This window comes from Bubalus kerabau, chromosome 12, assembly GCF_029407905.1.
Source record: "Bubalus kerabau isolate K-KA32 ecotype Philippines breed swamp buffalo chromosome 12, PCC_UOA_SB_1v2, whole genome shotgun sequence".
Lineage (NCBI taxonomy): Eukaryota > Metazoa > Chordata > Mammalia > Artiodactyla > Bovidae > Bubalus > Bubalus kerabau.
Window position 1 is genome coordinate 75,861,241 of NC_073635.1, and position 23,605 is coordinate 75,884,845.

The 23,605-nt window shown below is 41.3% G+C and overlaps 1 protein-coding gene across 1 annotated transcript in view; it reads right to left on the bottom strand.

Moving 5' to 3' along the window:
- Nucleotides 1-23,605, bottom strand: part of LOC129624250 (ATP-binding cassette sub-family C member 4-like) — a 180,227-nt gene that overhangs the window by 51,927 nt on the left and 104,695 nt on the right. The window contains exons 21-25 of the mRNA XM_055541910.1: nt 16,516-16,666; nt 10,191-10,310; nt 8,643-8,753; nt 3,599-3,699; nt 349-540 (exon numbers count right to left, since the gene is read on the bottom strand). Of these exons, the coding sequence (XP_055397885.1) occupies nt 349-540; nt 3,599-3,699; nt 8,643-8,753; nt 10,191-10,310; nt 16,516-16,666 (675 nt within the window). The remainder of the gene's footprint in view (nt 1-348; nt 541-3,598; nt 3,700-8,642; nt 8,754-10,190; nt 10,311-16,515; nt 16,667-23,605) is intronic.

Below are 23,605 nucleotides of genomic sequence, written 5' to 3' on the forward strand. Positions count from 1 at the left end.
AAGGAGATAGTGGAGAATTAGGGACAGGGAGCTAGGACTGACTTCCCAGACTTTGTATGAATAGTCAGGTGTCACATATAGCATCCTGGGTCAGGTTAAATTTGAGCCCAAGAGCCCAGGGTCCACCAACCACCATGAGGGAGCTCACAGTATAGGGGATAAAAAAATGCCTGTATCCCCATTCCATAGTCAGTTTCCAAAAAAGATTCACCTACATATCACTGATTAAATCTGCATCCATGAGGTACAAAGAGCCCCCTCTCCCTGACACACTGGCAAGGAAACCGAGAACAGATGTGATGCTAAATCTTTAGGTGGATTTTAAAGAGGCAAATGGCTTAAACTAACCTTTTCTCTTGGGTCAGTGGGTGCTTCCAGGTCCTTCAATACCAGAGGCCCATCCAAGCTGTACCTGAAGTTGATATCATAAAAGCCAATCTCTCCCCTATGGGGCCAGGATGGTGGTGCACGATACTCATATTCCCAGGGTGCTTCTTTCTCAAGGTCTGTGTATTCAATCCCCCTTTCTACTGAAATCATCTGAAACACATATGATACCACATGAGTTAGTATCAGAGAGTCTTTTCTATGGATGTTTAGAGACTGAGTTTTGTGACATTGTACAGGAGACAGGGATCAAGACCATGCCCATGGAAAAGAAATGCAAAAAAGCAGAATGGCTGTCTGGGGAGGCCTTACAAATAGCTGTGAAAAGAAGAGAAGCAAAAAGCAAAGGAGAAAAGGAAAGATATAAGCATCTGAATGCAGAATTCCAAAGAATAGCAAGAAGAGATAAGAAAGCCTTCCTCAGCAATCATGCAAAGAAGTAGAGGAAAACAATAGAATGGGAAAGACTAGAGATCTCTTCAAGAAAATTAGAGATACCAAGGGAATATTTCATACAAAGATGGGCTCAATAAAGGACAGAAATGGTATGGACTTAACAGAAGCAGAAGATATTAAGAAGAGATGGCAAGAATACACAGAAGAACTGTACAAAAATGATCTTCACGACCCAGATAATCATGATGGTATGATCACTGACCTAGAGCAATACATCCTGGAATGTGAAGTCAAGTGGGCCTTAGAAAGCATCACTATGGACAAAGCTAGTGGAGGTGATGGAATTCCAGTTGAGCTATTCCAAATTCTGAAAGATGATGCTGTGAAAGTGCTGCACTCAATATGCCAGCAAATTTGGAAAACTCAGTAGTGGCCACAGGACTGGAAAAGGTCAATTTTCATTCCAATCCCAAAGAAAGGCAATGCCAAAGAATGCTCAAACTACTTCACAATTGCACTCATCTCACATGCTAGTAAAGTAATGCTCAAAATTCTCCAAGCCAGGCTTCAGCAATACGTGAACCGTGAACTTCTTGATGTTCAAGCTGGTTTTAGAAAAGGCAGAGGAACCAGAGATCAAATTGCCAACATCCTCTGGATCATGGAGAAAAGCAAGAGAGTTCCAGAAAAACATCTATTTCTGCTTTATTGACTATGCCAAAGCCTTTGACTGTGTGGATCACAATAAACTGTGGACAATTCTGAAAGAGATGGGAACACCAGACCACCTGACCTGCCTCTTGAGAAACCTGTATGCAGGTCAGGAAGCAAAAGTTAGAACTGGACATGGAACAACAGACTGGTTCCAAATAGGAAAAGGAGTACGTCAAGGCTGTATATTGTCACCCTGCTTATTTAACTTACATGCAGAGTACAACATGAGAAATGCTGGGCTGGAAGAAACACAAGCTGGAATCAAGATTTCCGGGAGAAATATCAATAACCTCAGATATGCAGATGACACCACCCTTATGGCAGAAAGTGAAGAGGAACTAAAAAGCCTCTTGATGAAAGTGAAAGTGGAGAGTGAAAATGTTGGCTTAAAGCTCAACATTCAGAAAATGAAGATCATGGCATCCGGTCCCATCACTTCATGGGAAATAGATGGGGAAGCAGTGGAAACAGTGTCAGACTTTATTTTTTTGGGCTCCAAAATCACTGCAGATGGTGACTGCAGCCATGAAATTGAAATACACTTACTCCTTGGAAGGAAAATTATGACCAACCTAGATAGCATATTCAAAAGCAGAGACTTTGCCAACAAAGGTCCATCTAATCAAGGCTATGGTTTTTCCTGTGGTCATGTATGGAGGGGTGAGTTGGACTGTGAATAAAGCTGAGTGCCAAAGAATTGATGCTTTTGAACTGTGGTGTTGGAGGAGACTCTTGAGAGTCCCTTGGACTGCAAGGAGATACAACCAGTCCATTCTGAAGGAGATCAGCCCTGGGATTTCTTTGGAAGGAATGATGCTAAAGCTGAAAGTCCAGTACTTTGGCCACCTCATGCGAAGAGTTGACTCATTGGAAAAGACTCTGATGCTGGGAGGGATTGGGGGTAGGAGGAGAAGGGGATGACAGAGGATGAGATGGCTGGATGGCATCACTAACTCGATGGACATGAGTCTGAGTGAACTCTGGGAGTTGGTGATGGACAGGGGGGCCTGGCGTGCTGCGATTCATGGGGTCTCGAAGAGTCGGACACGACTGAGTGACTGAACTGAACTGAAGAGACTGTAAATGAGACATTTTTCTTTTTTTATCTTTATATCTGATTTTATATTGTTCAGAATATACCACGTCTCTTAGCATCCACACAGGACAGAAACAGGAGTTTGATAAGGCCTTGGATGATTTCAAATTTGTTCATCATCTTCAACACTTTTGCTTACAGCCACTTCCTTCAAATTTATATTAACACTAAAAGAATTAGAGAAATGAATGGTAAGATTTTATTGATCCACTTTTCACACCTGAATGAAAAACAAGAGCATTTTGTCAAATAAAAGAATATTTATGGACACCAATCAGTAATGTGTGGCTACAGAAGGGCCATGCATTATAGATAACAGAAGTGGATGGTCATCAAACCTCCATTTAATTATTAGTCATTTTCTATTCTATTAGAAGAGAGAAGTGAAAAGATTTCATTTTTATTGCTTTTCTCCCTTTAGGAGAAGTTGCAAATATTCAATATTCAAAAGTGTATAATTTATATATTGACTAAGGCCTCCTGAACAACCATGACTCCACATCTTTGAGAGCACTTTTTGAGAGGGAGCTTATCCTACCAGAAAGAAGGGCCACCAGAAAATTCAGGTGTTCAACACACAGAGAATAAGTGATAAAATGGTTGAGGGGCAGGAGAGAGGAGCATATTAATTAAAGAAACCTCAAAAAACTGAATTATTTTAAAAAATATGAGGAATCACCCATTAAGAAACAAAGATAAACAAGCTGCTAAGAAATTAGCTTCTCTCCAGCATTTCAGAACCTCCCACCTACAGACATTTATTGTATTTGAGGACAGTTTGATGTGAATATAAAATGTTCTGCCATGGCACACGTAAGCCTGAGAAAAACATACATACTTTATTTTACATTAACTTTAAGCAGATGGAGAAGAATGTTAAAAAAAAAAAACTTTGTTAACTAAGATGTAAAAATAATAGTTTTACTATTTTACATAAGAATTGCTTTTATGCCACTTAACAGCAAGGAGACCTGGAAAGGCTAAGAACAGAAAGATAAACATTACCATGTTCTCAACTTCGGCACTTTGCCTGACGCACCACTGGAACATCCCCGTGAGTGTGAGCATGAGAGATAGGACCAGGCCAACCTTCCCGAGATTCAAAGCTAAATGAGGAAGAAGAGGAATAAAGTCAGTCTCCTTCTCAACCCCTCATGCAGTTCCTTCTGTCACTTTACAAAGAAGACTCCTTTATTTTTATGAGTTTTAAAGGAGTATAGTTGATTTACAGAGTTGTGTTAGTTTCAGGTGTACAGTAATGTGAATTAGCTATATATATATATATATATATATATATATATATATACATACCACTCTTTTAAAGTTATTTTTACCATACGTGTCATTACAGAGTATCAACTAGAGTTCCCTATGCAATACAGAAGGTGATTTTTAGTATCTATTTTATATATAGTACTGAGAAGATTTCTTTATAACATTTAAATCATTTGCATGTAATGATAGTATTACTCATAATATTACTTCTGAAGACTGAGATAATAATACAGTTAAAAATAAACCCACTATGAGGGACTTCCCTGGTGGTCCAATACCTAAGAATCCAAGCTTCCCATCAGGGGGCTTAGGTTAGATCACTGGTCAGGGAACTAGATTCCACATTCCACAACTGAGAGCTCATATGCTGCAACTGCCTGTCACAACTGAGACTGAAGATCCCACATGTCCCAACTAAGAGCCAGTGGAGCCAAATGAAAAAGTAAATTTTAAAAATAGTATGAATTTAGAAAGCATTAACAATGTTGTTGTTCAGTCACTAAGTTGTGTCTGACTCTTTGTGATGCCACAGACCACAGCACACCAGGCTTCCTTGTCCTTCACTATCTCCCAGAGCTTGCTCAAACTCATGTCCTTCAAGTCAGTGATGCCATCCAACCATCTCATCCTCTGTCATCCCCTTATTCTCCTGCCTTCAATCTTTTCCAGCATCGGGGTTTCTAATGAGTTGGCTCTTCGTGCCAGGTGGCCAAAGTATTGAAGCTTCAGCTTAAGCATCAGTCCTTCCAATGAATATTTATGACTGATTTCCTTTAGGACTGACTGGTTTGATCTCCTTGCAGTGCAAAGGACTGCAATTAAAAAGCATCAATTCTTCTTTCTATTATTGGGATATTTTATTACTATAGACTCTCAGTCTCTTCACTTTCTGCCATTAGAATGGTATCATCTGTATATTTAGGGTTATTGATATTTCTCCTGGCAATTGTGATTCCAGCTTGTGAGTCATCCAGCCTGGCATTACACATAATGTATTCTGCACATAAGTTAAATAAGTAGGGTAACAATATACAATCTTGTCGTACTTCTTTCCAATTTTGAACCAGTCCATTGTTCCATGTCTGGTACTAACTGTTGCTCTTCACCTGAATACAGGTTTCTCAGGAGACAGGTAAAGTGGTCTGGTATTCCTATCTCTTTCAGAATTTTCAACAGTTTGTGCTGATCCACACAATCAAAGGCTTTTGTGTAGTCAATGAAGCAGATGTTTTCCTGGAATTCTCTTGCTTTCTGATGATCCATCAAATGTTGGCAATTTGTTCTCTGGTTCCTCTGCCTTTTATCAACCTAGCCTATACATCTCAAAGTTTCCAGTTCATGTTCTGTTGAAGCCTTACTTGAAGGATTTTGAGCATAACCTTACTAGCATGTGAAATGAGTACAACTGTATGGTAGCCTGAACATTCTTTGGCATTACCCATCCTTGGGACTGGAATGAAAACTGACCTTTTCCAGTCCTGTGGCCACTGCTGAGTTTTCCAAATTTGCTAATATATTAAGTGCAGCACTTCAGCAGCATCACCTTTTAGGATATGAAATAGCTCAGCTGGAATTCCATCACCTCCACTAGCTTTGTTCATAGTAATGCTTCCACAGGCCCACTTGACTTCACACTCTAGGAAGTCTGGCTCTAGGTGAGTGACCACACCATCATGGTCATCTGGATCATTAAGATCTTTTCTGTACAGTTCTTCAGTGTATTATTGCCAGGTCTTCCTAATCTCTTCTGCTTCTCGTAGGTCCTTACGATTTCTGTCTCTTATACTAGTAATTCCAACCAGATTGAGATATACTTTACAGTATTATATAGGTGAGGGTCATGTCATTATTCAAGGTCATTCCTGGTGGCTCAGTTGGTAAAGAATCTGCCTGCAGTGCAGGAGACCCAGGTCAATCCCTGGGTCAGTAAGATCCCCTGAAGGAAATGTCAACCCAATCCAGCATTCTTGCCTGGAGAATTCCATGGACAGATAAGCCAGGCAACAGTCCATGGGGTTGCGAACAGTCAGACACAACTGAGTGACTTTCACTTTCACATGTCATTATTCAGATTTTTGTTCTTATGGCTTCAATTTTCATTGTATAATTTCACTTTCTGCATCCAACGTAGTTGTAGTTTCAACCACAAAAACAAGGCAATGGGTTCTAAGAGCCAGTGCTTTTAAATCTAAAGTATTACTCTCATTGTTCCATTATCAAAGACTGTGATTCAGGGTTATTACTATGGAATAGTTAGGGATGGTAAATTCGTGCCATGCACTCCAACAGCTCTCATCTGGTATCCACACAACAGTGAGGACACTGTTCTTTGCTACAGAGACTCTTTCTCTGCCCAGTACACCAGAAACCTACAACCAAGAGATCCAAGTAGCTCTAAAGTTAAACCTAAACCCTAAGCTGTACAAAAAGCTTAATAGTAAATTTGGTTCTCTCCATTCACGTACAGGACACCACCTGGAATGTTCAGAAGGTCATCTTACTACAGTTGCATGGACCTCAACAAATTTAAAGAAAGATAAAAAGATAAAAGTTCTCAACAAAGACCTATAGTAAATAAATGAACAAACAAACCACCCAGAGTAATCTACAGATTCAGTGCAATACCTATCAAATTACCAATGTCATTTTTCACAGAATTAGAAAAAAAAAAAACAAACCTTTACATTTTGTATGGAAACACAAAATACCATGAAAAGCCAAAGCAATCTTGAGAAAAACAAAGTAGAAACTTGAAGCTGGGTAGAATGAGGCTCCTTGTCTTCAGACTATACTGCAAAGCTACAGTAACTGATACAATATGCTACTGGCACCAAAATCAGAAATATAGATCAATGGAACAAGATGGAAAGTCCAGAGATAAACCCATGCACCTAAGGTCACCTATGACAAAGGAAGCAAGAATATACAGTGGAGAAAAGACAGTCTCTTCAATAAGCGGTGCTGGGAAAATTGGACAGCTATGTGTAAAAGAATAAAATTAAAACACTCCCTAACATTATACACAAAAATAAACTCAAAATGGATTATAGACATCTATGTAACACCAGAAAATATATAACTCTTAGATGAAAACACAGGGAGAATTCTCTCTGACATAAATTGCAGCAAGATCTTTTTTGATCAACCTCCTAGAGTAATGAAAATAAAAGATAAACTAATGGGACCTAATTAAGCTTAAAAGATTTTGTACAGCAAAGAACACCATAAACAATACTGAGAAGACAACCTGCAGAATAGGGAAAAATGTTTGCAAACAAAGTGACTGACAGGGATTACTCTCTGAAATACACAAACAGTTCACACAGTTCAATATAAAAAGAAAAATCCCAATCAAAAAATGGACAGACGATTAAAACAGATACTCTCCAACGAAGACATACAGATGGCCAAAAAGCACATGAAAAGATGGTCAACATCTCTCACCTCACACTAGTCAGTATGACCATCATCAAACAGTCTATAAACAATAAATGCTGGAGAGGATGTGAAGAAAAGGGAACTCTCCTACACTGTTGCTGGGAATGTAAACTGGTACAGTCACTATGGAGAATGATATGGAAGTTCCTTTAAAAACTAAAACCAGAGCTACCACATGATCCAGCAAGCCAATTCCTGGGCATCTATCCAGAGAAAACCATAATTCCAAAAGGTACGTGCACCCTAATGCTCACTGCAGCTCTATTCACAATAGCCAGGACATGGAAGCGACCTGAATGCCCATCAACAGAGCAATAAGGAAGATGTGTGGTATCATATATACAATGGATTATTATCTTAGATGCCATAACAAAGGGCAAAATAATGCCATTTGCAGCAACATGGATAGACCTAGAGACTTTCATAATAAGTGAAGTATGTCAGACAGAAAAACATAGAATATGATATTGCTTTTACATGAATTCTAACAAAAGGCAACAAATGAACTTATCTACAAAACAGAAATAGAGTCACAGATGTAGAAAATAAACTTATGATTACAAGGTGTAAGAGAAGGGAGGGATAAATTGAAAGACTGGGATTGACACATACATACTACTATATATAAAATATTAAAATAGATAACTAATAAGAAACAAATGTAAAGTACAGGGAACTCTGTAATGACCTCTATAGGAAAAGAATCAAAAAAGGAGTGTATACATGTATACGTATTTCAGATAAATTTTGCTATACACCATAAACTAAGACAACTGTGTAAACCAATAAAACTTAAAAGAATGGTCCAAGCCAGCCAAAGCAGGGGCCCAAGACACCACAGGTCTGCTGGAGGCACTTTCATATCTGGTCTTTGCTCTTAAAGATTCTGAAAGTCCAAAATAGAAATTCTTTTCTAAAGGACAATTTATTTGAAACATTAATTAGCATGCAAATTACTAAAAAAAAGATACATGCACCCCAATGTCCATGGGGTATGGAAAAAGAATCTTTAAAAAAGTGGATATACATATAACAGATTCACTTGGCTGTACACCTGAAGCTAACACAACATCATAAATCAACCATATGCCAATCAAAAAATTTTTAAAGAGCTCTCAACAAGGACCTACTATAAATAAATAAGTAAATGGAGAAAAAGATGAAAGTTCTCATCAGGACACAAATGAGTTCACAAGGACCACACGGTGGAGTCACATGCTGCAAACACTTTAATTTCATAGAACCAAGCAGTATATATTTGACAAGATGGCAAGAGAGTAATAACTACAAAGCTATAAACTGTAAACATACTACAAATATTCACATATTTACTTACTTTCTACCAGAATCAGGGCCCCAAAGGCAACAACAGTGACAAAGATGGCACAGATGACATCCAGATACACAGCGAGCCATCGGGACGTCGTCAAAAGCAGGAACCAAGCCTCTGCATTTGTGAACCGTAATAAGCATAATACATAAACAGAAAAACCATGTTAGCTGCTTCTAATGAGGCAGAGCGTTTCCTCAGTTGAGGTACAGAAGATTTTATACAAGGTAGGACAGCAACAGGGAAGGCAATGGCACCCCACTCCAGTATTCTTGCCTGGAAAATCCCATGGATGGAGGAGCCTGGTAGGCTGCAGTCCATGGGGTCGCTAAGAGTCGGACACGACTGAGCGACTTCACATTCACTTTTCACTTTCATGCATTGGAGAAGGAGATGGCAACCCACTCCAGTGTTCTTGCCTGGAGAATCCCAGGGATGGGGGAGACTGGTGGGCCGCCGTCTATGGGGTCGCACAGAGTTGGACACGACTGAAGCGACTTAGCAGCAGCAGCAGCAGGACAGCAAAGTCACACACTCAAGGAACCTGAAGATTCCAGAAAACTAGGTTCTAACCCAAGACAAGGTATGGGACACACAGGAATCAGTCCAGGTAGCAAGCATTGAAAATGTCAACCCGTAGGTTATCAACAGAAATACGATCACAAGAAAGAAGATGGAAAATCATCTCATTGGTGCATTTTCTGCAGTGCCGGGCCTCAGTGTGAAGATCATCCTCTCACATGTCGACTGTTCCCAGCTCTCAGACACAGACAGCAGAGCTCACACTGTTTCCAGCACTTTCTGCACCCACCACAGAGCCCTGCAGTGTTTATTATTAGGAGCCAGTATCTACATGACCATCAGCTAACAGGGTCTGCATGTGGCTTTCAAAATGCTATTTTATCTTCAAAATACAGTAACGATTGAAAAGTTTGACCAGGATTTTATAGACTTAGAGGAAATTCTGAATTTTCTACCTAGGAAAAACAACTTCACCAATACAAAGTATAATCAAGTGGGTGGCAAATCAGGAAATTAGTTTCATCAATCACATCTGCTACCCTCCATCCTCTGAAACAAGTTGGCAAACTACAGCCTGGGGGACAAGAATAGCAACCACCTGGTTCTAAAAAGAAAATTTTATTGGAAAACAGCCATTTGCTGATGTATTATCTTTGCCTGTCTTTGTGCTACAACAGCCAAGGTGAGTAGTTGCAACAGGCACAGTACAGCACACAAAGCCTACAATATTTTCTATCTGGATCTTCGCGAAAAACAAAATTTTACTGAGTCCTGCCCTAAACAGAAAGAAGTCCACAGGGCACAGTGATGGAAGGACAATGCAAGCCAGTCAGGGGAGAAAAGCAGGGGGTCATGGGGAAGAGGGGAGCACAGAGGGGATGCTGAGAGGAAGGGGTGGGTAAGGTGGGTGTGCAGAGGGGGACATGCAGGTGACACAGAGAGAGGTGCTGGCCTACTAGGCCACTTGAGATGGAGGTCAGGCCTCAGAAGGCAGCACATCCCATCTGAAATTATTTCCAGAAACTTACAGACCTGAGTGCAAATCCTGGTATGTGTCGAACAGCTCTTGAAACCTCTGTTCAGATTTGTATGCCCGGATGGTCCAGAGTCCCCGCAGAGAAGATGCTAAGTGGGAAAACACCGGGCTCCGAGCTGGGGAAGCAGAGACAGACACACAACAGAGACAGTCAGGGAAGCTGGATGCGAGGAAACCCACTGACTGCTGGGCTATGTGGTGACACCTCCCACCAATAGGAATCCTCCATGTGCCCTCACTCCTGCTCACATCAGGTTTCACTTTAATGACCTGGGAATGAAAGATTCTCTTTGAAACTATGTTTGACCAAATTCATTCACAGCTAGATTTAGATAAAGAAATTATTTACTGGTTCTTTCATCAAGGTCCTTTCAAACATGCCTCCCTCCAAATTCTCCTGGCATCTCTCCAGGTGGAAACTGTTCACAAATTTTAAAAAATTTATTGAAGTATAGTTGATTTACAATAATGTATTAGTTTCAGGTATATAGTATGTTCATTCAGTTATGTTTTTCTGATTATATTCCATTACAGGTTATTACGAGATGCTGAATAAAATTTCCTGTGCTTTACAGTAAATTCTTGTTGCATACCTATTTCAAATAGTAGTGTGTCTATTAATCCCATATTTCGACTTTGTTCCTCCATCCCTCCAGTCCCCTTTGGTAAGTTTGTTTTCTATGTCTCTGAGTCTATTTCTATTTTGTGTACAGATTTATTTGTATTATTTTTAGATTCCATGTATAAGTGATACCATATTTGTCTTTCTCTGACTTTTTAAAAAAAAATATTATTCTCTAAATCCATCCATGTTGCTTCAAATGGCTATATTTTTTTCTTTTTCATTGTTAACTATTTTTGAATCAGTAGCATTCTAAAATTTAATTCCTCATTAGAGTCCTCACCACCCTGAATTTTGATGAGTTACCTGTGTGCCATCTCCACCTTAGATGAGTAGTCTAAGGGCTGGGATAGAGTCAGTACATCCCCCACCCTGGACCAGAGCCAGACACAGGACAAGGAGAGACGAGTAAGGGAGCAGACAGTCTGCCCCCTCCCCCATCCTGGGCCTCCCCCTGCACCTGCGCCAGGAGCCTCTATGCTGCACTGCCCTTGTGCCCACAGGACCCAGCAGACGAGGAGCCTTTGAATGGTCTTGACTTCTGCTCCGGGAGCCTGATGAATGCTTTCATAACTGCCCTGCTGGATCTCTGAACCACAACATGATCTAACACTTTCCCTTTGTCCTTTGTTCATGCAAAGAGCTGAAAGTGACTTGGTGGTGCCTTTGTTCATCCAGTTGAGTACCTGTGTTCTCATTCCCGAATCCACACTGCTCTCTCTCTCTCTTCACTCTATTGACTAACTTTTTAGCTTCCTATAACGTTTTCTTATAGGAGCAACATAAACTCAGATGGAGCTCATGCTCCAAATAATAAAGGCAAGGGACTGTGTTCAGGCCTTTTCTTCAGCCCAGTAGGTGTCCCAACCCACCCCCAGAACTCAGACAGGAAGCAGGATGCTCACAGGGATGATGAAGGGGTATTACTAGGCCCATCACCCTGTCAGGACAATGCCAAGAGTCCAGCTCCAGAGAGCACAGAAAACTCACCAGAATCAGGCTCTCATTTCCTAAGCAAATGAGGTTACATCAACACTATCCATCACAGACAGGGCTTCTGAGCAGGAAGCAGACGTGGTTGTTCCCCCAGGGAGAGTCCTGGAATGAACTCTCCAGAGTGGCCTCCTTCACCTGCTTCCCTGTCAGGAGATCAAAGTGCAGCTGATTCTCTCTAGCAGGGATGGAGGGCAGGGAGGGCTTTAGAGACCAGGTTTCATCTCAGCCTTGAACACCAGGGAACCAAACACCCCATCACCTACCTCACCTTATGCCCAAGAGTGACAGGCTGGGGGAATCTGGGCCTGTAAAATCTATCCTGCTTCTCTCAAACCCCATTTAGGGCTGAGCAGGATGCCAGGATGAGTGAACTGGAGGGTCTGCAAAGAAAATTAGCTAGTATAGGGGGAGATGGGATGTCAAGGCTCTGGTGGTGTGTTGCCCAAAGTAACACTTTTCCCACAAGCACTGAGCTCGCTGTCCTGAAGCAGACTATGTCCCAGTCATGGTGTCAGCTCAGAGTCACAGACACGTGTAACCCTACAGTTCACATGACTCATGTCTGTGTTTCCCACAACCCTGAGGACACTTGGGGACACACACCCCCAGGACGACAGATCTTCCCAGGCAGGATGATCCCAGGCTGACAGCCCTGCTGCAGATGATCATTCAAGCTATGTGAGACCTGCTAGTTGTGAGTAAGTTCTTTTTTTTTTTTTTTAATTAATTTTATTTTATTTTTTAAACTTTACATAATTGTATTAGTTTTGCCAAACATCAAAATGAATAAGTTCTTGATTGCCTCATGTTCAAGGTTCCAGTGCCTTTGGTCATGACCAGCAAGTACCTTACAAGCATCAGTTCAAGAAATCCTCATGAGAACTCCAGAGACTGAGGGATTAAGAGCACTCACTGCCCAAGATTAACTATTTTAACCCACCAAAGTGACAGACTTGGGTGTGAGACATAACTTTCTTAATCCCAAGGTTGTGCTTTTAATCACAATAGCAGTGTCTCAGTTCAGTTCAGTTTAGTCACTCAGTCATGTCTGACTCTTTGCGATCCCATGAACCCCAGCATGCCAGGCCTCCCTGTCCATCACCAACTCCTGTAGTTCACTCAAACTCATGCCCATTGAGTCGGTGATGCCATCCAGCCATCTCATCCTCTGTCGTCCCCTTCTCCTCCTGCCCCCAATCCCTCCCAGCATTAGAGTCAACTCTTTGCATGAGGTGGCCAAAGTACTGGAGTTTCAGCTTTAGCATCATTCCTTCCAAAGAACCCCCAGGACTGATCTCCTTTAGAATGGACTGGTTGGATCTCCTTACAGTCCAAGGGACTCTCAAGAGTCTTCTTCTCCAACACCAGAGTTCAAAAGCATAAATTCTTCAGCACTCAGCTTTCTTCACGGTTCAACTCTAACATCCATACACGACTATTGGAAAAACCATAGCCTTGACTAGACGGACCTTTGTTGGCAAAGTAATGTCTCTGCTTTTGAATATGCTAGCAGTGTCTCAGAGGGAGAATAATCAGGGTTAAGGATGCTTGTATGTGACGATGTGAATTTTTCTCCAGGCTTTGTTATATATGTTCAGAAAACCCTCAGGTACCATCCAACAGCTTTCAGCACTACTGCACATCTTATTAAGCATCTGAGTTTGAACAGAGTTCCTGGGAATCTAGTATGAGAACTCCTCAAAACAGCAGACTTGATGATCCATGGTCCTAACACACCTGACACACATCTTAACCCTCCCCTAACAATGCTTGTAGCAGACCTTGCTAGTTGATCCTAGCACCTTTCAGACAGAGTTTGGATATGGCTTCATCATTCAGGCACTGCCAAAGGCAAAAAGCTGGTTAGAGAAAGACAACCAAATACCACCCTGGTTTTATGTACTTGTCCATTGCTATGCTCACTTTTGTAAAAATGTGCCCCTGAAAACCCTATTATAATTAGCTGGCAAATGTCATTAAGACGAAAATGTCACCTAAGCTTCCAGAGGCAGTTAGGCAGTAGGATCTGAAACTAAACCTCAGGACGTCAGCAGTCTTTCACAGCGCAAGCAGGATTATGCCTTCTGGTCATAGCAGTCAGGTGTCCTTCTTTTTGCTGGTGGCTCCAGTAGTGACCTGAAGATATACTCTCACTCACTCAGTTGCTCAGTTGTGTCTGACTCTTTCTGACTCCATGAACTGTAGCCCACCAGGCTCTTCTGTCCATGGGATTATCCAGGCAAGAATACTGGACTGGGTTGCTATTTTCTCTTCCAGGAAATCTTCCCAACCGAGGAACTGAACTCATTTCTCCTGCATCTCCTGCATTGGCAGGCAGATTCTTTTATCACTAGCCACCTGGGAAGCCCTAAAACATACTTTCAGTTACTACTTAGAGAAAACAGTGGTGTCACCATTTCAGGCACAGACCCACCACCTAGAGAGAGCATACACAGTTCTAATCAGCTGGCCACCACATTTGGTTACCTGGGGTGTGTAGGAGGCGGTATCTCGATTGAATTTAGTGTCTAACTTATTGCAGAGTACTAGGATGCAGGAAAATCCACATATCCCACAGAGATGATGCCAAAGTTCTCAGACTCTCCAGCTCAAATACTGAGAAAATCCTGCACTGCTTTTTAAAAAAGCCTCAGGAGCAGCCCTTCTCTCCATTTCTGTATGCATGCCTTCCCCAGGCAAAAATGTCTGTCAAGTGTTCCTTCTGGAACAACCCCTCATTGAACATACTAGAGAGCTGCTTTTCAGTAAGACTCTTGAATGACCCCATTTCATGGGCAGCCTCAAACCATAAAATATCTGAGGCCTTGTCTTCACAGAAGACCGGATGGAGCTCATCATTCCTCTTCTGCCTCCCCAGGTCCTTCCATCAATCAAGTCACATCGGCAGAACGTCACACACACCTGGACTCTACTGCTCCCCATCCATCCAAACACCTCACAAAACTGGACTTTACAAAAGTTAGCTGGTTCTCTTGATGACTGAAATTTTTCTTTACATCTTTTATGAAATGGATGATCACTATCCTTTTTGCAACTAATTAGAAAATATCTCTTTAAAAGGTGAAATTTTTAGTCGCTCAGTCATGTCCAACTCTTTGTGACCCCATGAACTGTAGTCCACCAGGATCCTCTCTCCATGGAATTCCCCATGCAAGAATACTGGAGTGGGTTGCCATTTCCTTCTCCAGGGTACTTCCCAACCCAGGGTTCGAACCAGGGTCTCCTGCATTTCAGGAAGATTCTGAAGTCAACAGGGAAGCATCTTATGTGTTTATTATAAAAACAAAACATGCAACTGCCACAGTGAAAAAAAAACTCATTTGACTGGATAACTGAGATTTTTTTTTCCACTTGGTAGATACAAAGAACCATGAGGCTCAATATTCTCTTCTTGGCTTGGTTTCTAGAAGGTTAAGTTGGTATTAATTTGTAACAATTATTTATGGTTGAAGTCTCTGATATGAACATATTCCCACCTTACTTTTTGGCTATAGTTTTTTTAACTGTTAAAAATATATACTTCTACTTTTCTTATTAGTTTTAATATTGATGAAATATGTGCATTAATAATAAGATAAATTATTTCATCATCTGTGATTACCTGCACAGTAGAATGATTAGTCATAAAATGTGATCCCCATTATTATTATTTTTTTTTGGATGCATCTTGCAGGTTCTTAGTTCCCTGACCAGGGATTGAAGCAGCAGAAGCAGAGTCTTAACCATAGGACCACAGGAAAGTCCCTGTTCCCATTACTCTAAAACTAGGAAGCTGAATGGAGTAATAAACTAAATGAATACTGAACAGATCCCCCTCTTGTATCCTCCTAAGAGATTATTTTAAGCATTGTTTATATGAATAGCTTTAAGAAGTGGGGGACTACAAACAGTGTGGTGTCACCCCAAATACTAGTAATGATAAACAGCAAACCTGAAAATAACAGGGCTTATCTTTCAATAGGGCTTCCCTGGTGGATCAGACAGTAAAGAATCCATCTGCAATGCAGGAGACCTGGATTCAGTCCCTGGGTCTGGGAAGATCCTCTGGAGAAGGGAATGGCTACCCACTCCACTATTTTTGCCTGGAGAATTCCATGGACAGAGGAGGCTGGTGGGCTACAGTCCATGGAGTTGCAAAAAGTTAGACACAACTGAGTGACTAACATATGTCTTTTCAATACATTTAACGACTTCAACATACTTGAACATGTGAAAAAAAGTATTTTTCAAATATATCACTTCTGACATATATTTCATGAGGTCTCCTTTACTTTTCTAATCTTTTCCTTTCCTTGTCATTTCTGGTAACTTCAGGAGGAGAAAAATTGTCTATTTTCCTTCTATATTAGTTCCAACATAAAATATTTTTAAGAAAAGTATTTACAGAGTGGATACTCTGTGTTAGGAAATATGTCATGAACAAGACAGAAATGGTCCCTGTCTTCATGGTGCTCACATTCATTCTCCTTGTGCTAAAATGCAAAGATGCAGCTGACCTGCCACCAGTTTATTTGCCTTAAGAACCACACCGACTCATAGTGGCCATAACATTCAATTATCTAACATTGACTTGTGAGAAATTCCAGAAGACAGAGTCTGCAGAATTTCAGGGGTCTGGTTAATTATTGCATAAATGGAAGCCAGCCTGCATTGGATCCCAACCTGAGAGCCCCGGTACTCACTTGTACATTCCAGGCGTTTCACATCGCGTGATGTCCTTAAGAAATACCACCGGAGGACAAAGAAAATGATGCCAAGTGGAATCACAGGTATAGCAATCCAAGGAATCGCAGCCACCATCACGACCACCATACCAACCACAAGAAGAAAAGTCTGAAATAGCAAAAATAGATGCAGAGGCCTCCTTATGAAGGATACTTTTCAAAGATAAACTGTAATGATTTGTTCTATTAGGATTAAACTCCTTCCCTCAAAAAATTTGTTGGGACAGCAGGGAATCTTTCTCTTCCAAATAAATAAAATTATAGGTGGTCCTCATGATATTTAGTGTATATGCTGAGCAGAATGATAAGAATTTTCTAGGTATCCGCACTTGTGATACACTCAGTAGCCCTTTGAGGCAGGCATTACTACTTTTAACGGATGAGAATATTTAAGGCTCAGAGAGTAGGAGCTGAATCCCAAACTATCAGGAGTCAGCAGGTGTTACTAGAGAGATGAGCGAGCAGGCATCACAGGTGAGGAATCCAGATGCCTAAGCTATACATGGAGGAATAAAGACGTGGTTAAATACAAATTCTGTGTCCAGAAAAGTAGGACAAAATTTAAATGTTGACCTTTGGAAGTAGGAATTTCTCTTTCAAGATTTTCTATCCATAGTTAATACTTACGGAGTGTTGACTGTATACAGAGCTATACCTTCAAACATTCACATGTATTAACTCATTAATCCTCACAATAGCTCTATCTAGTAACAGTATTGTCTCATTTTACAGATGGAGAGAGTGAGGCACAGGGAGAGGAAAAACAACTTGATGAACACTGCAAAGCCTAAGTCACAAAACTGGAAAGTCCATGTCATGAGTCTTTATGACATATATAAGCTTGCCCCCAATATACAGCCATCTTTCTATCATTATAGTAAGTATTTAAAATGCCTATTCCAAAGGTTAATGATTGTAACAACGACAGATTCCATTTACCAAGTATTTACTGTATGTAAGACAATGGGCTAAGAGTTCCATGAGCATTTTCTTAATCATCACATTATCCCATGAGATTATTCTATTTTGGTCAAAAAAAAAAAGAAAAAAGAGAGCAGGTAGAACAGAAAACAAAATCATTGGCTGTTGCTGCTTTAAGCCTCCATCTTTATCAGGAAAAGTATGATACCCTTATTTTTTAAGAATGCAATCAACATTTAGTGCCGGCCTATTATGACAGTGAAAGAGGAGAGTGAAAAAGTTGGCTTAAAGATCAACATTCAGAAAACGAATATCATGGCATCTGGTCCCATCACTTCATGGGAAATAGATGGGGAAACAGTGGAAACAGTGTCAGACTTTATTTTTTGGGGCTCCAAAATCATTGCAGATGGTGAGTGCAGCCATGAAATTAAAAGACGCTTACTCCTTGGAAGGAAAGTTATGACCAACCTAGATAGTATATTGAAAAGCAGAGACATTACTTTGCCAACAAAGGTCCATCTAGTCAAGGTTATGGTTTTTCCAGGGGTCATGTATGGATGTTGGATTGTGAGGAAGGCTGAGCACTGAAGAACTTATGCTTTTGAACTGTGGTGTTGGAGAAGACTCTTGAGAGTCCCTTGGACTGCAAGGAGATCCAAGCAATCCATTCTGAAGATCAGCCCTGGGATTTCTTTGGAAGAAATGATGCTAAAGCTGAAACTCCAGTACTTTGGCCACCTCATGTGAAGAGTTGACTCATTTGAAAAGACCCTGATGCTGGGAAAGATTGAGGGCAGGAGGAGAAGGGGACAACAGAGAATGAGATGGTTGGATAGCATCACTGACTCAATGGACATGAGTTTGGGTAACCTCTGGGAGTTGGTGATGGACAGGGAGGCCTGGCGTGCTGCAGTTCATGGCATCTCAAAGAGTCGGACACAACTGAGCTACTGAACTGAACTGAACTGAGCAGACTCACATCATTTGATGGACAACATTCATCAGTTTCAATAATTTGGCTCTCCCCAGGTGAGGGCCTGTTAAAGCTAACCCAGCCTGGAAGACAACCTGGGAAGCAGAGGTAAAATCAAAATGAAGGGCTCCACAGCTGAGCCAATGCTTTTCCCTTAGATATGCATTCGGTTCAGTTCAGTTCGGTCTTTCAGTCGTGTCTTACTCTTTGAGACCCCATGGACCGCAGTACCCCAGGCCTCCATGTTCATCACCAACTCCCGGGATTTACTCAAACTCATGTCCATCATGTTGGTGATGCCATCCAACCATCTCATCCCCTGTTGTCCCCTTCTCCTCTCACCTTCAATCTTTCCCAGTATCAGGGTCTTTTCAAATGAGTCAGTTCTTTGTCTCATGTGGCCAAAGTATTGGAGCTTCAGCTTCAGCATCAGTCCTTCCAATGAACACTCAGGACTGATCTCTTTAGGATGGACTGGCCAACTATCACATCCATACACGACTACTGGAAAAACTATCGCTTTGACTAGACAGACCTTTGTCTGCAAAGTAATGTCTCTGCTTTTTAACATGCTGTCTCAGTTCAGTTCAGTTCAGTCACTCAGTTGTGTCTGACTCTCTGCAACCCCATGAATTGCATCATGCCAGCCCTCCCTGTCCATCACCAAATCCTGGAGTTCACTCAGACTCACGTTCATTGAGTCAGTGATGCCATCCAGCCATCTGATCCTCTGTTGTCCCCTTCTCCTCCTGCCCCCAATCCTTCCCAGCATCAGAGTCTTTTCCAATGAATCAGCTCTTCGCATGAGGTGGCCAAAGAACTGGAGTTTCAGCTTCAGCATCATTCCCTCCAAAGAAATCCCAGGGCTGATCTCCTTCAGAATGGATTGGTTGGATCTCCTTGCAGTCCAAGGGACTCTCAAGAGTCTTCTCCAACACCACAGTTCAAAACCATCAATTTTTCGGCGCTCAGCTTTCTTCACAGTCCATCTCTCACATCCATACATGACCACAGGAAAAACCATAGCCTTGACTAGACGGACCTTTGTTGGCCAAGTAATGTCTCTGCTTTTCAATTATGCTATCTATGTTGGTCATAACTTTTCTTCCAAGGAGTAAGTGTCTTTTAATTTCATGGCTGCACTCACCATCTGCAGTGATTTTGGAGCCCCGCAAAATAAGTCTGACACTGTTTCCACTATTTCCCCATCTATTTCACATGAAGTGATGGGACCAGATGCCATGATATTCATTTTCTGAATGTTGAGCTTTAAGACAACTTTTTCACTCTCCACTTTCACTTTCATCGAGAGGCTTTGTAGTTCCTCTTCACTTTCTGCCATAAGGGTGGTGTCATCTGCACATCTGAGGTTATTGATATTTCTCCCAGCAATCTTGATTCCAGCTTGTGCTTCTTCCAGCCCAGCGTTTCTCATGATGCACTCTGCATATAAGTTAAACAAGCAGGGTGACAATATACAGCTTTGATGTACTCCTTTTCCTATTTGGAACCAGTCTGTTGTTCCATATCCAGTTCTAACTGTTGCTTCCTGACCTGCATATATGTTTCTCAAGAGGCGGATCAGGTGGTCTGGTATTCCCATCTCTTTCAGAATTTTCCACAGTTTATTGTGATCCACACAGTCAAAGGCTTTGGCATAGTCAATGGAGCAGAAATAGATGTTTTTCTGGAACTTCTCTTGCTTTTTCGATGATCCAGCAGATGTTGGCAATTTGATCTCTGGTTCCTCTGCCTTTTCTAAAACCAGCTTGAACATCTGGAAGTTCACGGTTCATGTATTTCTGAAGCCTGGCTTGGAGAATTTTGAGCATTACTTTACCAGCGTGTGAGATGAGTGCAATTTTGCGGGAGTTTGAGCATTCTCTTCATTGCCTTTCTTTGGGATTGGAATGAAAACTGACCTTTTCCAGTCCTGTGGCCACTGCTGAGTTTTCCAATTTTGTTGGCATATTGAGTGCAGCACTTTCACAGCATCATCTTTCAGGATTTGAAATAGCTCTACTGGAATTCCATCACCTCCACTAGCTTTGTTCATGGTGATGCTTTCTAAGGCCCACTTGACTTCACATTCCAGGATGTCTGGCTCTAGGTGAATGATTAGTTTGGCCATAACTTTTCTTCCAAGGAGGAAGTGTCATTGAATTTCATGGCTGCAGTCACCATCTGCAGTGATTTTGGAGCCCAAAAATTAAAGTTTGACACTGTTTCTCTATCTATTTGCCATAAAGTGATGGGACCTGATGCCATCTTAGCTTTCTGAATGTTGAGTTTTAAGCCAAATATTTCACTCTCCTCTTTCACTTTCATCAAGAGGCTCTTTAGTTCTCCTTTGCTTTCTGCCATAAGGGTGATGTCATCTGCATATCTAAGGTTACTACAGGCAATCTTGATTCCAACTTGTGCTTCATCCAGTTCAGCATTTTTCATGATGTATTGCACATATACGTTAAATAAGAGGGAGACAATATACAGTCTTGACATACTTCTTTCCCCATTTGGAACCAGTCTGTTGTTCCATGTCCGGTTCTAACTGTTGCTTCTTTCTTGCATACCGATTTCTCAGGAGGCAGGTCAGGTGGTATGGTAATCCCATCTCTTTAAGAAGAAGACCCATTATTAACACTCTCAGAGCTCCAAAGTTAGGTTACATACCTCAGATTTCATGCCACTAAATTCTGAAATAATTTAAAGCTGTTGTCTCTGACATCTACTTGTAGATGTAATACTATAGCCACCCTCATTGTGGATTGAATATCATATATATATATGATCATGGCATCTGGTCCCATAACTTCATGTGAAATAGATGGGAAACAGTGGAAACAGTGTCAGACTTTCTTTTTTGGGGGCTCCAAAATCACTGCAGATGGTGACTGCCGCCATGAAATTAAAAGATGCTTACTCCTTGGAAGAAAAGTTATGACCAACCTAGATAGCATATTGAAAAGCAGAGACATTACTTTGCTAACAAAGGTCTGTCTAGTCAAGGCTATGGTTTTTCCAGTGTTCATGTATGGATGTGAGAGTTGGACTGTGAAGAAAGCTGAGTGCCAAAAAATTGATGGTTTTGAACTGTGGTATTGGAGAAGACTCTTGAGAGTCCCTTGGACTGCAAGGAGATCCAACCAGTCCATTCTAAAGGAGATCAGTCCTGGGTTTTCATTGGAAGGACTGATGCTAAAGCTGAAACTCCAGTATTTTAGCCACCTCATGCAAAGAGCTGACTCATTGGAAAAGACTCTGATGCTGGGAGGGATTGGGGGCAGGAGGAGAAGGGGATGACAGAGGATGAAATGGCTGGATGGCATGACTGACTCCATGGTCATGAGTCTGAGTGAACTCCGGGAGTTGGTGATGGACAGGGAGGCCTGGCATGCTGTGATTCATGGGGTCGCAAAGAGTCGGACACGACTGAGTGACTGAGCTGAACTGATGACAAGTTTTCTCATAACACAGAGATCCACAATTCTCTAGATCTAGCCAACAAGCAAAGAAGTAATGGTTATGCCATGCTTCCAAATACCAATAATGGATGACAGTTCATAAGACTTGTCATGAGTCCAAATCTCAAGTATTTCACAGGCTTTATATAATCTCATTCTCACATCAATATGAGGAGGTATTATCCTCTCCATTTGCAAAGCAGGAAACTGATACTCAGAGAGGCTTATTGATTTGCCCAAATTCAAACAATTTAGTCATTATGACCCCAAATCTTTTCTTTTAAATTTTGCCTGATACTGTATCACATACAGATACTGTATCACACATAGATACTGTATCATACATCATATATTTCCCCTTCTGTCTGCATTTTCTAACCCTGTTGGGTTTCTTGTGGTTCTATCTGGTCTTTCCCATGAGGGGGCCAGTTCTAGATTCCCAGCTATTTACGGAATAACAGCCTGTTCAGTTCAGAGAGCAAAATGATCATTAAAAGATCTTAAAAGTGCTCACTGGGCTTCCCTGGTAGCTCAGTAGTAAAGAATATGCCTGCCAATGCAGGAGATGTGGGTTTGATCACTGGATCAGGAAGATCCTCTGGAGAAGGAAATGGTAACCCACTCCAGTATTCTTGCCTGGGAAATCCCATGGACAGAGGAGCCTGGAGCACTGCAGTCCATGGGGTCAAAAAGAGTTGAACGCAACTAAGCGACTAAATGGCAACAGTAAGGGTTCATTCTGTTCATAGTTTTTCAGGTACTCTGTCTACCAGATCTAATTCCTTGAATTTATTCATCACCTCCATTGTATAACCATAAGAGATTTGATTTAGGTCAAACCTGAATGGCCTAGTGGTTTTCCCTACTCTCTTCATTTAAGCCTACATTTTACAATAAGGAATTGATGATCAGAGCTATAGTCAGCTTCAGGTCTTGTTTTTGCTGACTGTATAGAGCTTCTCCATTTTCAGCTGAAAAGGACATAATCAATCTGATTTTGGTGTTGATCATTTGGTGATGTCCTTGTGTAGAACTTTCCCTTGTGTTGCTGGAAGAGGGTGTTTTCTATGACCGATGTGTTCTCTTGACAAAACTCTGTTAGCCTATGCCCTGCTTCATTTTGTACTCCGAAAGCCAGACTTGCCTGTTACTCCAGGTATCTCTTGATTTCCTACTTTTGCATTACAATTCCTTATGATGAAAAGGACATCTTTTTTTTGGTATTAGATCTAGAAGGTATTGTAGGTCTTCATAGAACCAGTCAACTTCAGCTTCTTTGGCATTAGTAGTTGAGGCATAGACTTGTATTACTGTGATGTTGAATGGTTTGCGTTGCAAGAGAACTGAGATCATTCTGTCGTATTTGAGTTTGTACCCAAGGACTGCATTTCGGACTCTTTTGTTAACTAGGACAGCTTCTCCATTTCTTCTAAGGGATTCTTGCCCACAGAAATAGATACAATGGTCATCTGAATTAAATTCACCCATTCCTGTCCTTTTTTTTTTTTTATAATTTTATTTTATTTTTAAACTTTACATAACTGTATTAGTTTTGCCAAATATCAAAATGAATCCGCCACAGGTATACATGTGTTCCCCATCCTGAACCCTCCTCCCTCCGCATTCCATCCCTCTGGGTCGTCCCAGTGCACCAGCCCCAAGCATCCAGTATTGTGCATCAAACCTG